This window comes from Hordeum vulgare, chromosome 7H, assembly GCF_904849725.1.
Source record: "Hordeum vulgare subsp. vulgare chromosome 7H, MorexV3_pseudomolecules_assembly, whole genome shotgun sequence".
In the NCBI taxonomy this organism is placed as follows: Eukaryota; Viridiplantae; Streptophyta; class Magnoliopsida; order Poales; family Poaceae; genus Hordeum; species Hordeum vulgare.
The window spans coordinates 64528104-64541547 of record NC_058524.1 but is presented as its reverse complement, the minus strand read 5'-3'; the positions used below and the strand labels follow the sequence as shown (position 1 = coordinate 64541547).

At 47.1% G+C, this 13444-nt stretch overlaps 1 protein-coding gene across 2 annotated transcripts; it reads left to right on the top strand.

Moving 5' to 3' along the window:
• The first annotated feature begins 558 nt into the window (after window positions 1-558).
• On the top strand, window positions 559-12019 carry LOC123412393 (lysine histidine transporter 2-like). Of its 2 annotated transcripts, XM_045105337.1 has the most exons (8): window positions 559-579; window positions 4764-4817; window positions 9570-9700; window positions 10112-10904; window positions 11010-11115; window positions 11207-11298; window positions 11505-11573; window positions 11713-11811. In XM_045105337.1, exons 1-8 carry the CDS (start codon window positions 559-561, stop codon window positions 11809-11811), a joined length of 1365 nt encoding a protein of 454 aa, XP_044961272.1. The 2 variants fall into 2 exon arrangements, with proteins under 2 accessions (XP_044961272.1, XP_044961273.1); XM_045105338.1 differs by lacking the exons at window positions 559-579; window positions 4764-4817 and having other exon boundaries at window positions 9513-9700; window positions 11713-12019.
• The last annotated feature ends 1425 nt before the right edge of the window (window positions 12020-13444 follow it).

The following is a 13444-nucleotide window of genomic DNA, read 5'->3' as shown; positions in this document are numbered from 1 at the left end:
CGCAAGTCTTACATCAGATCTATTTTAAGTATGCATCAGTATCAAAGAAGGGGGGTTATATGTGGACTGACTGCAGCAATGTGAGAATAGAGAGAGAAGGCCAAGTCCTATCGAGGACTAGCATCTTCAGGGTCTTGCAGCAATAGACGAGAGTAGAACAGGGGGTAAAACATTAATAGCCATATTGTTGCAGCAATATTAAAGTGAGGTCACGCCTAAAGATCCTCCCTCGACTCCCTACGAGGAAGCAATCCCGAGGCAAACTAAATCCAGTTAAGTAAAAACTGTAGTGTATAATATCGGGGCACAACTCCAAGTCATCCTGTAACCGTGGACACGGCTATCCGAATAGTTAATTTTCGTCCCTGCAGGGGTGCACCACATGTCCCGTCCCGCTCGATAACACTCTGGTCGGACATACTTTTCTGGGTCCTGCCCGGCCTCGGAATATCGACACGTCGCAGCCCCACCTAAGACTAATCAAAGAGGTCAGCCCGCCGGTCTAAATCCTAAGCGCAAAGGGTTCATGGGCCCAGTTCCCCTCCGCGCTCCTGCATGATGCGAGGGCGGCCGACGTCAGTCCTAGCATCCCTTAATCACAAGCGCAATGCATCTCGGGACCACTCGGGCGCGCGCCACTACGATTGTTGACATCTGAAAAGCTTCGGCTGATACCGCGACGCCGAGTACCCATAATTCTTCGCCCGTAGCCGGTTAATGCGAAAAGGTCTCTGACCAACCCAGATCAAATACCCAAATCCATTAACATTTTAATTAGGCCATCAACACAGTCTCACGGGAATCCACCCGTCTTACAACTAATCACCAAAGATCCGAGTAACATGGTCGAGTAACTGTGTGGTTGTAACATCGGGGGGAATCTGAGGTATCACCCTCGTTGGATTCTGAACGATGTACCCGTCAAGGTGGGCTTAGAGGAATCACCCTCGGGGGTCCCACACTTGAGGGGTTGCACGACAGATGCGTCATCGGGAATGGTGAAAGAGGAATCACCCTCGATAACCACGACCGACTAGCTATACTACAGAGATATCATCAAGAGTACTTAGCGAGGTGTCACCCTCGGTACCCGATAGTATCTATGTAGCCTCGTACAATGAAGGGGGTGTATGTGTTGTGTCGGGTCTGGCTCGTCGATCAGAGATCGAGATTTGAAAACAAGCGGGGCAACTGGACTACGGGGTCAGAGGGGATGACTGCTCCACCTATACTAAGCAGATTTGAAGTACAGGACTGAAAGTAGCAGTTCATAAAAATAGACTATGCATCAGATATAGGAGCTAACTACAACATTAGCAAAATACTAATGCAAGCAGTAGGAAGAAAGACATAGGCGATATAGGAATGCTCAAGGGGGTTTGCTTGCCTTGCTGCTTTGCGACAATGGACTGATTGGCAGGGTCGTAGATGTACCCGGCAGCAGCGTCAGTCTCGGGGTCTACCGGTAAGAAGAGGGGGAAGAAACAATAAATAATAGCAATGGTGCAACACAATGCATGACATGGCAAGATGCAGGCTAGACATGAGCTAACACAGCAACATCCGTCATAGACGGGTCGGAAGAATATTTGACCATATTTTCCAGGTCTCGGGCTACTACCGGTCATACTAGAAAAGATGGAAATGTTCCATGTTTGCTATGCTAGGGACGCGTGACAGACGAATGGACCGTGTATCCGGGTTTGTCTCGTTCTGATGATCAACTTTCATGTTGAAAATATTTTGATCTGACTTACAGATTATTTAATATTAATTTTTAAAGTTTTATTCAATAATTAGGAATTAAAAAAAGATTTAAATAATTTAATAAAAAGCTATTATGACATCAGCATGATGTCATCCTGACATCAACAGTTGACTGGTCAACTGACCAGCGGGTCCCGAACGTCATAGGCACAAGTTTTAATTAAGATTAAATATTAATTAATCAGATTAATTTAGTGGGGGACCCACGTGTCATACTCTAATTATTCTAATTATCCAATTAATTAATTAACTGATATATCTATTTAGGTAATTAACTAACTAATTAATATAACTAATTATTCATTTTTTAAGGGTGTGGCTCCGCGTGTCATTGGGACATCGAGCACACACATACACTATGTGCACACGCATATCTACTCATACATATTTTATATGTCCATACATTCCTTCATACATACATACATACCTATGTACATGCATTCACATACACCATTATACACACAAATACATACATCTCATATGCATACTACATATTATCTTCTTTCTTCTAACAACTCACAGGGCTACTCCCCTCCTCCTCCTGACCAGCAGGAGGGAAACAACGCAGGGTCGAGTTGGAGGTCGCGAGAGACCGTGGTGCGGGGCGCCGGAACCAAACCGGAACGGGATGAAGGAAACGGGGGGGGGTAGCTCACCGAGCCCTGTAGGTGTGCAACGTGGGCTCGAGGGGGGCTCGGTGAAGCGACACGTCGACGACGAATGGAGGTGCGGTGGTGCAGTGCCGGCGAGGAGGATCCCGAGGTGGTGTTAGTGTCCCGGTGAGGAGGGGCCCAGCCGAGGTGGCGGTGGTCGCCGTGGTGGCCGGCCGGGTTGACGCGGGGAGATCCGTAGGCGCCGGTGCGGATCCGGCACGGGGATGGTATGGCGTCGGGGTGTGGCCGCCGGAGGCCAGCGAGGGGAGGCCTGAGGCGGGGTGCTGCGGCCAGAACCGGCGGGTGGGAGGCCGCCGGGGGGCGAGGTCGGTGGGGACGGGAGGTCGCCGGAGATGGGAGGGTGGGCCGCCGGGAGGAGGTAGACCGGAGGGGTCGCGGGGGTTCTGGAGAGGATCGATGGGGGAGGAGGGTAGTGCTCGCGGGGGGGGGGGGGGGCTCTCGGTGGGGGATGGGGGAAGCTGCCGAGAGGTGGGGTGGGGGGCTTCGGCTGGTAGGGTTCCCGGAAGGTGGGGGGTTAACGAGAGAGAGAGGGCCGAGGGGAGGAGGGGTCCTCGTGAGTTGGGAGGAAGACGAGAGCCGAGGGGGGTGGGAGTGTCGGTGGGGTAGATGCGAGAGAGAGGAGACCGAGAGGTGAGGGTGGGGCGCGGGGGGAAACGAGGGGAGGTTCCCCTCGTCGGTAGCGGCGGCGGCAGGAGGGAACGGGCAGGGGCGTGGCTCGGGGGATTAGGGTTCGGTGGTGGGGGCGGTTGGGGCCTGGCCAATTGGGCCTCTTGGCCCAGCTCGGCCAGGGGTGGGGGTGTTTTGCTTTTCTTTTTTTGTTTCTCTTTCTTTTTTTTGTATTTCATTTTCAATTCTATTTTACCCTTTTGCTTATTTCTTTATATTTTTTTTTCTGCATTCTAGTTTATAAAATATATTAACCACTATTATCTGCTACAACTCAAACATTTTTATTTTTCTTACATCTGAAAATTTAATTTGTTTGTCTTTAAATTAAAAATGATAATGGTTTTGATTTTTATTAAGTGACAACCTAGCTCAGTTAAATATGATGACCTAGCATCATTAGGGTGCGGTTACTGTAGCTTAATTACCGGGGTGTCACACTTGTGGGGCCCACAGGCACCTGCCGCCCCCAATTCCAGCTCTATAAGTTGCCTTTCGTCCGAGAAAAAAATAAAAAGAGAAGTTTTCATCGCGTTTTCGATACGGAGGCGCCGCCACCACCTGTTCTTCATCTGGAGGGCAGATCGGGAGTCCGTCTTGGGCTCCGGAGAGGGGAAATCGTCGCCATCGTCATCATCAAACTTCTTCCCTCTCCAATTCCATGAAGCTCTTCGTCGTTCATGAGTAATCTATTCGTAGGCTCGCTGGGCGGTGATGAGTAGGATGAGATCTATCATGTAATCGAGTTAGTTTTGATGGGGATTGATCCCTAGTATCCACTATGTTCTGAGATTCGATGTTGCTACTACTTTGCCATGCTTAATGCTTGTCACTAGGGCCCGAGTGCCATGATTTCAGATCTGAAATTATTATGTTGTCACCAATATATGTGTGTTTTAGATCCGATCTTGCAAGTTGTAGTTACCTACTATGTGTTATGATCTGGCAACCCCGGAGTGACAATAACCGGAACCACTCCCGGTGGTGACCATAGTTTGAGGAGTTCATGTGTTCACCAAGTGCTAATGCGTTGGTCCGGTTCTTTATTAAAAGGAGAACCTTAATATCCCGTAGTTTCCTTTTGGACCCTGCTGCCACGGGAGGGATGGACAATAGATGTCATGCAAGTTCTTTTCCCTAAGCACGCATTGAAAAGGATCGAGGTGGACCTAGAGGGGGGGGGGGTGAATAGGTACAAATCCAAATTTTAATAATTACTTAGCAATTTTAGGCTAAGGTGCGGAATATAAGTGTAAGCCTAATAATTGCAATGACAAAGAGTAAGCTATTAGGAGTGAAGCAAGGCAAGCGGTAAAAAATAAGCAAATACAAGTATGTAATAAGGATTAAGACAAGTAGAGAGTTAGGGTTAGGAATAACCGAAACTCCAAGAGAGACAGGGATGTATCCCGATGTTCACTTCCTTGGAGGGAAGCTACATCACCGTTAGAGGGGCGGATGTTACCACGAAGGCACACCAACGCCACGAAGGCTCACCCTATTCTCCCTTTGAGATAACTCCACGAAGGTGTTTCTCAACCACTAGTGGTAAGCCTTGAGGTGGCTTCCAAACCTTCACAAACTTTCCGGGGGATATCACAATGGTTTGATTCCTCTCCGAAGACTCCTACCGCCTAGGAGTCTCCAACCTCCAAGAGTAACAAGATCACGGGGATTGCTCAAAACTTGCTCAAATCACAAATCACTTTGGTGGGAAGGAGGAGAGGGAGACGATCTATCTTTTGATTGGAACAACACTCAAAAGGACTCAAAAATGCTCTTGGGATCTAGGATTTGGTGTAGACAAGAGTGAGTGAGAGGAAAGGTGTTCTTGGATGTGTCTTAGCTGTGTTGAACACCCTTTCACGAGGTGGGAGAAGAGTATTTATAGTGTGGAGTGAAATCCAGCCGTTGGAGGTGCAATAAGTCACACAGGGTCCGGACGTCCGAACTTGTCGGAAGTCCGGGCGTCCGTGAGGGGCCGGACGTCCGACAGGGGTCGGTCGTCCGAGACCTGTAGGCATGACTGGGGCTCTTCTGGATTCATCAGCGGCCGGACGTCCGACAGGGGTCGGTCGTCCGAGACCTGTAGATGTGCCTGAACATATTTGAATTCATCAGCATACAGACGTCCGGAGTGGCCCCGAAGTCCGTGTTATACAGCACAAGTTCTACTGGTGGTGGCTTCCGGATTTCCGATGGGTGTCGGACATCCGGCGCTCGGACATCCGGAGGGAGCCGGATTTCCGAGATATAGTGCACACATTCTACTGGTGTTGACCTCCGGATTTCCGGAGCTTGGCCGGACGTCCGGCCCTCGGTCGTCTGGAGGGAGCCGGATTTCCGAGATATAAGCCTTACAAACTACTGGTGTCTGGCTGCGGATTTCCGGAGGGAGCCGGATGTCCGGCCCTCGGACGTCCGGAGGGAGCCGGATGTCCGAGGTAATTGGACATATGTTGAATTGTAGATAGTGGACAGTATGTGGTGTTTGATATGTTTGTAGAGATGTGGTATGAGCAAGTGTATCGCAAAGCCTGTGATCCCCTCTTAATAGTGCGGGATCCCTATACTCAATATCAGTAAACTCAAAAGACTATTCTACAACATCTCTTCTTAATCCCGAGTCTTGTCGAAATATGAATCACCAATCTTTTCAGGCAACCTTTGGCACATAAATCTTAATCTACTAAAGTACTTGCCGTCCTGAGATACACTCAACAAATAGGATTAGTTTCCTATGTATGTGTTGTCATTAACACCAAAAGACAATTAGGGGCATAGCATGCACTTTCAAGTATGACGACACATGGAATGCATGCCTACATCACATTGACGAACGGGAGCTAGCCACATATCTCTCCGTGTTATAGCTGTTGCATGATGAATATCATCCAAACAAATCACCGACCCATTGTCTACGAGTTTGTCCTACTACTGCTGTTACTTGTCTTGCTCTGCTGCTGCTACTACTACTGTTACTTGTCTTGCTCTGCTCCTACTGTTGCTACTACTGTCGCTTGCTACTGTTGCTACTTGCTACTGCTGTCACTACTGCTGTTCCTTGCCACTGCTATTGCTCGTTACACTGCTACTACCTGCTACACTGTTGATTCACCTACCGTTGACGGGAATTAACAACTTTCGTCAACGCGGCAACGAAGGCGCCATTGATACAATCGTTAGGAATAGTCTGCCGTCAACAGAACGTTTCTGACACCGTTGTTATCATATTACTTTGCTGTTACTACTGTGCTTGCAGATACTAATCTTTCAGGTGTGGTTGAATCCGACAAATTCAGCTGCTAATACTCGAGAGTATTCTCTCACCTCCTTCAGGCGATCTATAAATTTGGGTCGAATACTCTACCCTCGAAAACTGCTGCGAACCCACGCGCTGGTGGGCCATCAACAACAGTCTTCCAGTTTCATTGCCGGGGAGTGCTATCAGCATTCTTCTGGTGCCGTTGCAGGAGAAGGTTTGTTGTTATAAGCATTCGTCTAGTTAACGCGAGGGATTGCAGATTAGTGCTATGGAAATTTCTCATCTTCTATTTGCGAATGATTCTCTCTTGTTTTTTCAAGCTTCGGAAATGCATGCTTCTTTGGTAAAAGGGTGTTTGAACACTTATGCGGGGGCCACTGGCCAGTTAATTAATCCAGCAAAGTGCTCCATCCTATTTTCAGATAACTGCCTGCCTTCAGTTGCTGCTGAGGTAAAGAGGGTTTTGTAGATTACTCGGGAAGTTTTTGAGCCTAAGTATCTAGGTTTTCCTATTCTAGAGGGAAGAATGCATAAAGGAAAATTTGAAACTTTCCAAGATAGATTGAGGAAGAGATTGATTGACTGGAGTGAGCAATATATGTCATCAGGTAATAAAGAGATCTTAACTAAATGTGTTGCTCAAGCTATTCCAGCATATATGATGAGTGTTTTTGAGCTGCATGCGTCAGTGTGCGGTGAGTTAACTCGTCTGATGCGTTAGGTGGGATGTTGATAAGGGGAAGCATAAAATGGCATGGTTGAGTTGGGATAAAATGAGACTTTCAAAATCTATGAGAGGTATGGGATTTCGTGACATGAGGGCTTTCAACCAGGCTCTACTAGCTAAGCAAGCTTGGTGCCTATTGGATGCTCCGGACAGTCTTTGTGCCTTGTTACTCAAGGCGAAATATTACCCATCAGGGAATTTGCTAGATACTGTTTTCCCTATTAATGGCTCAACAATGTGGAAAGGAATTCTGCATGGTCTTGAATTGTTGAAAAAAGGGGTCTATGGCGTGTGGGAGAATGGCGATATAAGGACTTGGCGAGACCCATGGATACCGCGTGCGTACTCTTACCGGCCTATTACACCTAAACGAACATCCCCGGTTTTAATCGTCTCTCTAACTTCTTAGATGACAACGAAGCGTGGAGGGTTGACCGGATGAATGAGAACTTTTGGCCCATGGATATCAAACTACATCCTGAAAATAAGAACTTCCCGAAGCTTGCTGAATAATTTTATTGTGTGGTTTCCTGAGAAGTCCGGCCTCTTCTCAGTTAAAAGTGTGTATAAGTTAGCCACATGTGATCATAACTCTGTGTTTGCAGGGGGCTTCAAGTTCGACGCCTCATGGGGTGAGATCTATATGGAACACAATTTGGATGTCATCAGTTCCACAGAAGATGAAAATCACGGCTTGAAAGGTAGTGTCCGGAGCTCTTCCGACGGTGCAATGTAAAAAATAAAGCCATTTGTCCAAGCGTTTGACTTGTCCCTTGTGTGGGGTGGAAGAGGAGGGTTCTTCTCATGCCATGGTACCTTATATGGTCATCGATGAGAAACATATGGCCTCTTCCACCGGATGTTTTCCTTGTTGATAATGGAAAGGATTGGCTATTGCATGTTCTTTCAAGATGCTCAGATGTGGTTCGTGACATGATGATCATGTTGGTTCGGCGTATTTGGTCAGCTGCGTACGGATCAGGTTAATGGGAAGGAAGTACCACCTGTTGATGTTACGGTGGATTTCCTGGATAGCTATTACAAATCCATCATTCTTGCCGTACGTTTCAGTACAAACGAGATAATTAAAGGCAAAATCTCAGCTATGCGAGATAACTCATGTGTTGTGCACAAGACAAGGCCTCCGGTTATTGCATGGTCACCTCCATTGCCTGGTGCAGTTGCTCTATCTATTGATGGATCATTCGAGTGTGCGGACGGGTCAGCGGCCGCTGGCATGACACTACGGGATTCTATGGGGCACATTTTGTTTGCAGACGTACCGCTATATATTTCAATCCATTGGAAGCAGAAATTCATGCTCTCATGCAAGGTATGGCTTTGACGGTACAACATTCATCTCTTCAAGTGGTCGTCCAGTCAAAATCTTCCGAAACCCTTTCAGTCTTATCTAGCAGCACATTGATTAAATCTTCTTTTGGTCATTTAGTTTTAGAGATAAATAAAAGGAGTTAACGACTGTAACTCTATTATGACTCTGTTTGGAACCATAATAGATTATGATAATCTGGATTACGAACATAGATTATATAATCTGGTTTATAAAAACAATCCAGGTGGGCATGTTTGAAGACCAGATTATATAAACTGTAAACCAGCTTTTAAATTATACAATGACATGTTTGCCCTCTGTTTATAAGGAAAATAGGAAAGTGGCGGTGGCACTGCGTAACTCTCTTGAAGTTTACGAGGATAACACGTCATTTGTAATCCATAATCTCATTTTAGCTGGGGTAGAGCAGATTATGGGATTATAATAATCTGGTCATCTAGTTTATAAAATCTACAATATAAACTGTCCTGTTTGAAAATATAATAGATTATAAAAATCAGATTATATAATCTGGATGGTTCCAAACAGGGCCTATATATTGCAAAATAAAACTCCCTCTACCCCGGAAAAAAAGTGTTCGCAGACCTAAAAAGTATCTAATCTGATCCAAGGAGCGTCTCTCTCTCTCTCTCTCAAAAAAGACCTGCGTGCCCTCTCGCTGTTAATTCCTCGGTCGCTCCGCACGTACGCATGGCGCGTTGCCCAGCTCCGGCTCCGGTCTTGGAACGTCGGTTTGTTACTGCGGCGAGGGATTTTCGTTACGAACGCGGGCATGCATGCACGCGGTTTGCAGTTGGCGGTAAAACCTTAACGCGGGGCCCACACGTCGGCGCCGGGTACCCGTTCAGCAACAGAATCCCTTGATACGGGGAGGAAGGAAGCCAGGTCGTTACGTACGGGGCTAACGGGATCCCCTCCCATATATATATATATATGCCCGCTGCGTGTGGTGGCTGGCTAGGTTCCGTCGGGAATATACGGCGGCAGCAGTAGCTAGTATCTATCCATCCACCTGCAGAAATACAGAGATCCCATCTAGCTATCTGAGATCGGATCGGGCCGGTCGCCATGGCCATGAACACGAGCAAGGCGGCGCCGACGGAGAAGGAGCTGCAGGACATCGACGACTGGCTGCCCATCACCTCCTCCCGCAGCGCCAAGTGGTGGTACTCGGCCTTCCACAATGTCACCGCCATGGTCGGCGCCGGCGTCCTCAGCCTGCCCTACGCCATGTCCGAGCTCGGATGGTACGTACGCACCGCGCGCACGTTCCTGCATGCATGCATGCCCGCCCGCTCAATCTCTCTCTTCGAACCCGCTTGCTTACGTACGATTAGATTTGATTTCGCTGGCTCATCTCCTTGTGTACGTTAGATCTGATTGGATTCCTTTCCAGATTAGTGTACGCATGCATGCATGATGCATCAAACCCCGTACGTACGTGGGTCGGTGTTCATGGTCCGGCGAGAACTTGATATTTATAAGTGAGCTTTTTAGATTGGAAACCAGTTTGGCATCAAAATTAATTACCATTACGTTATTTTCGAATCTGGGATACTGAGACCAGTCATGTGATGTCCATGAATGAATCCTCTTCTTTTTTTATATATACCACGTGCATTTCGTAATTCTATTTTCTTGATTCTGTTGTTGCACAGGGGTCCTGGCGTGGCGGCGATGATCCTCTCATGGGTGATCACCCTGTACACGCTGTGGCAGATGGTTGAGATGCACGAGTGCGTGCCCGGCAAGCGCTTCGACCGGTACCACGAGCTGGGGCAGCACGCCTTCGGCGAGAAGCTGGGCCTCTGGATCGTCGTCCCGCAGCAGCTCGTCGTGGAGGTGGGCGTCTGCATCGTCTACATGGTCACCGGCGGCAAGTCGCTGAAGAAGGTCCACGACCTGCTCCGGCCCGAGCACAGCCACCCGATCCGCACCAGCTACTTCATCTGCATCTTCGGGTCGGCCCACTTCCTGCTGTCCCAGCTGCCCAACTTCAACTCCATCACCGGCGTCTCCCTCGCCGCCGCCGTCATGTCGCTCAGCTACTCCACCATCGCCTGGGCGGCGTCGCTGCACCACGCCGGCAAGGCCGGGCCTGACCACGCGGTCGACTACAGCATGACGGCGTCCACGTCCACCGGAAGGACCTTCAACTTCCTCAGCGCGCTCGGGGACGTGGCCTTCGCCTACGCCGGCCACAACGTGGTGCTGGAGATCCAGGCCACCATCCCGTCCACGCCCGAGAAGCCGTCCAAGAAGCCCATGTGGCGGGGCGTCGTTTTGGCCTACATCGTCGTCGCCATCTGCTACCTCCCCGTCGCCTTCCTCGGCTACTACGTCTTCGGCAACGCCGTCGACGACAACATCCTCATCACCCTCGAGAAGCCCCGCTGGCTCATCGCCGCCGCCAACTTGTTCGTCGTCGTCCACGTCATCGGCAGCTACCAGGTTAATTACGCCGTCGTCGCAGACGTTCTGAGTTTTGCTTGTGTCTTGTTCTAGCAGAACCAAGCATGTACTGTACGTGCTAACCACGGTTTGTGCATGGCACAGATCTACGCCATGCCGGTCTTCGACATGCTCGAGACCTTCCTGGTGAAGAAGCTGAGGTTCAAGCCCGGCTGGCCTCTTCGTCTCATCGCACGATCGCTCTACGTTGGTACGTCGTCCTAGATATCTTGTGGTTACACATTTTTTGTTCAGATGCAGTGAAGATCTGATCTGATTATTGGGTGTGTATATTCGTGCAGCCTTCACCATGCTCGTCGGCATCGCCATCCCCTTCTTCGGTGGGCTGCTAGGCTTCTTTGGCGGCTTTGCTTTTGCCCCAACGACCTACTTCGTAAGATTCTCAACCTAAACTTTTCTCTAGACTTCTTTTAGGGAACTGATCTATACTTTTTTCTATAGCAAATAAGGTTAGACAATGAACTATGCAGTTTTGTTTCCTTAGTTAACTATACTATGACTTCTTTTTATACCCAGCTTCCCTGCATATGCAGTTTTGTTTCCTTAGTTAACTATACTATGACTTCTTTTTATACCCAGCTTCCCTGCATTATGTGGCTGGCAATCAAGAAGCCAGCGAGGTTTAGCATGTCGTGGTGCATCAACTGGGTAAGTTTTTTTTTAATCTTTTCTTTGCATGATGAATCTGCCTCTGAATTCTCTAGATGATCATCACAATCATCAAGACTGATATATTATATATATATATGGTCCTCACCGTACGTACGTGACTTATGTTTCCCACCAGGTTTGCATAATCATTGGAGTGCTTCTCTCAATATTGGCGCCCATCGGAGGCCTCCGTTCCATCATCGTCAACTACAAGACCTACCAGTTCTTCTCATGATCTGCTGGAAACATAGATGCATGCAGCATTCCAGCTACTTAGATACAGAGTATTAGATGCATAGTGTGTAGTTTTGTCATGTTCAAATTAGGCCAAACAAATATTCGTGCGTTTATGGATGTTGCTCGATAGGTTTGTGATATTGAAATTAATGCTTGAATGGGGCATTCTCTTAGATATTTGTGAAATGTCAGTTCGTTCTTATGTTAGCAATCACTTTTATTGTTCAGCCGGCCAGAGTATGTTGATGCATGAGGCCCACAAGTAGAATATAATAGTTTATATAACTCCTTTCAGAAGGCGGGAAACAAATACTCTCCCTTCGTCTTAAAATAAATGTCTCAAAGGGCTACAGTCTCGAAATAAATGTCTCAAAGGGCTACAGTTGTATTTTATTAGAAAGGAACTCTTTACAGTCTATGCGATCTAGACCGAACACTATAGGAGCAAACCTCACAAGTGGAACAACCAGTTGTTAAACAAGGTCGGTTATGAAACCGGTCGATTTCCAGACAGAAAGACTTGGGTCCTAACTTTATTTCAGTGCTTCAGAATAACCATCGTGTCGAAGTTTCTCCTAGCATTCTTGTGCACCTTCCTGGCCCACAGCCACCACTCCTCGGTAGAGCCGAAAGCCGAGCCCGGGATAGGGAAGTCCATAGCTGACAGTCCTCCGGCTCTACGTGGCAAAGTGAGAATAAGAGATCGCACGTCTCAAAATAAATGTCACAGATTTAGTATTAAACTATTACAAATTTTGTATCAAGTATTATGAAGTAGGACACTAGTTATTCAGGCGCATCAAATAGAGTAGAGTGAGGAACGCTTCGCGCGAAGGTCAATGTGCAATCTCATCAACCCCGTGCGTTAGTTGGATATCACAAAGTAAGACACGTACAATCCAGCTTGTTTGACGAGCTTTCAAATAGAGGTCTCACCGGATGTAAGTACTCTCATCGTTTCAAAATAAATTACTTTTTGTGGTTCTAGTTTAAATTGGAGTAGAAAATAAGAAAATGTGGTATTAATGATCTAGTCCCTTCGTAAAATAATATAAGAACGTTTAAATGACTATTTTAGTTATCTATAAACATCCTTATATTAGTTTATCGAGGAACTACATAAAAAAACTATAACATTTTTTTTCTCCTTTATATATTATTAAATTAAGGTCTCCTTTTGACAGAACCGTTTCAACAATTCTGTACGACTTCGCATGCTAAAGCGTTATGATCTAAAGCACTTATTCATGTATAGTTCGTATAGTGCAGAACACGGTTAATGTGTAAATAAGAAAGACGTACTACAACACTGAGATTGATGAAAAATGCCATGGATAACGTTAGATATACAGTTACAATCAAAAACACAATAAAACCTTTTAAAAGGTGTCAATTGTGTAATGCAACTCTGCTATTTCAGCTATGCAGAGTGAAATGACGCCAAATACAGTAGAAGATGTAAATAATTAGAAGATGAAAGAAAGAAATGGATGAAAAGATACTACGAACTGGAAGTTCTTCAAGACCCTCAAACCGTCCACAACGACCTCTCGAACCAAAGAACGAAAGCATGCTATTTCTACAGATCACACGCGTAGGGCTTCAAGATATGGCGAAGCTTCGTTGTCGAG

Excerpts from the sequence above, each read along its gene's own strand:
- LOC123412393 (XM_045105337.1), top strand. The coding sequence starts at position 559 with ATGCGAGGGCGGCCGACGTCA. Across the intron at positions 580-4,763 it reads TGCGAGGGCGGCCGACGTCA|AGTAACAAGATCACGGGGAT; the intron begins GTCCTAGCATCC and ends CCAACCTCCAAG. Across the intron at positions 9,701-10,111 it reads GCCATGTCCGAGCTCGGATG|GGGTCCTGGCGTGGCGGCGA; the intron begins GTACGTACGCAC and ends GTTGTTGCACAG.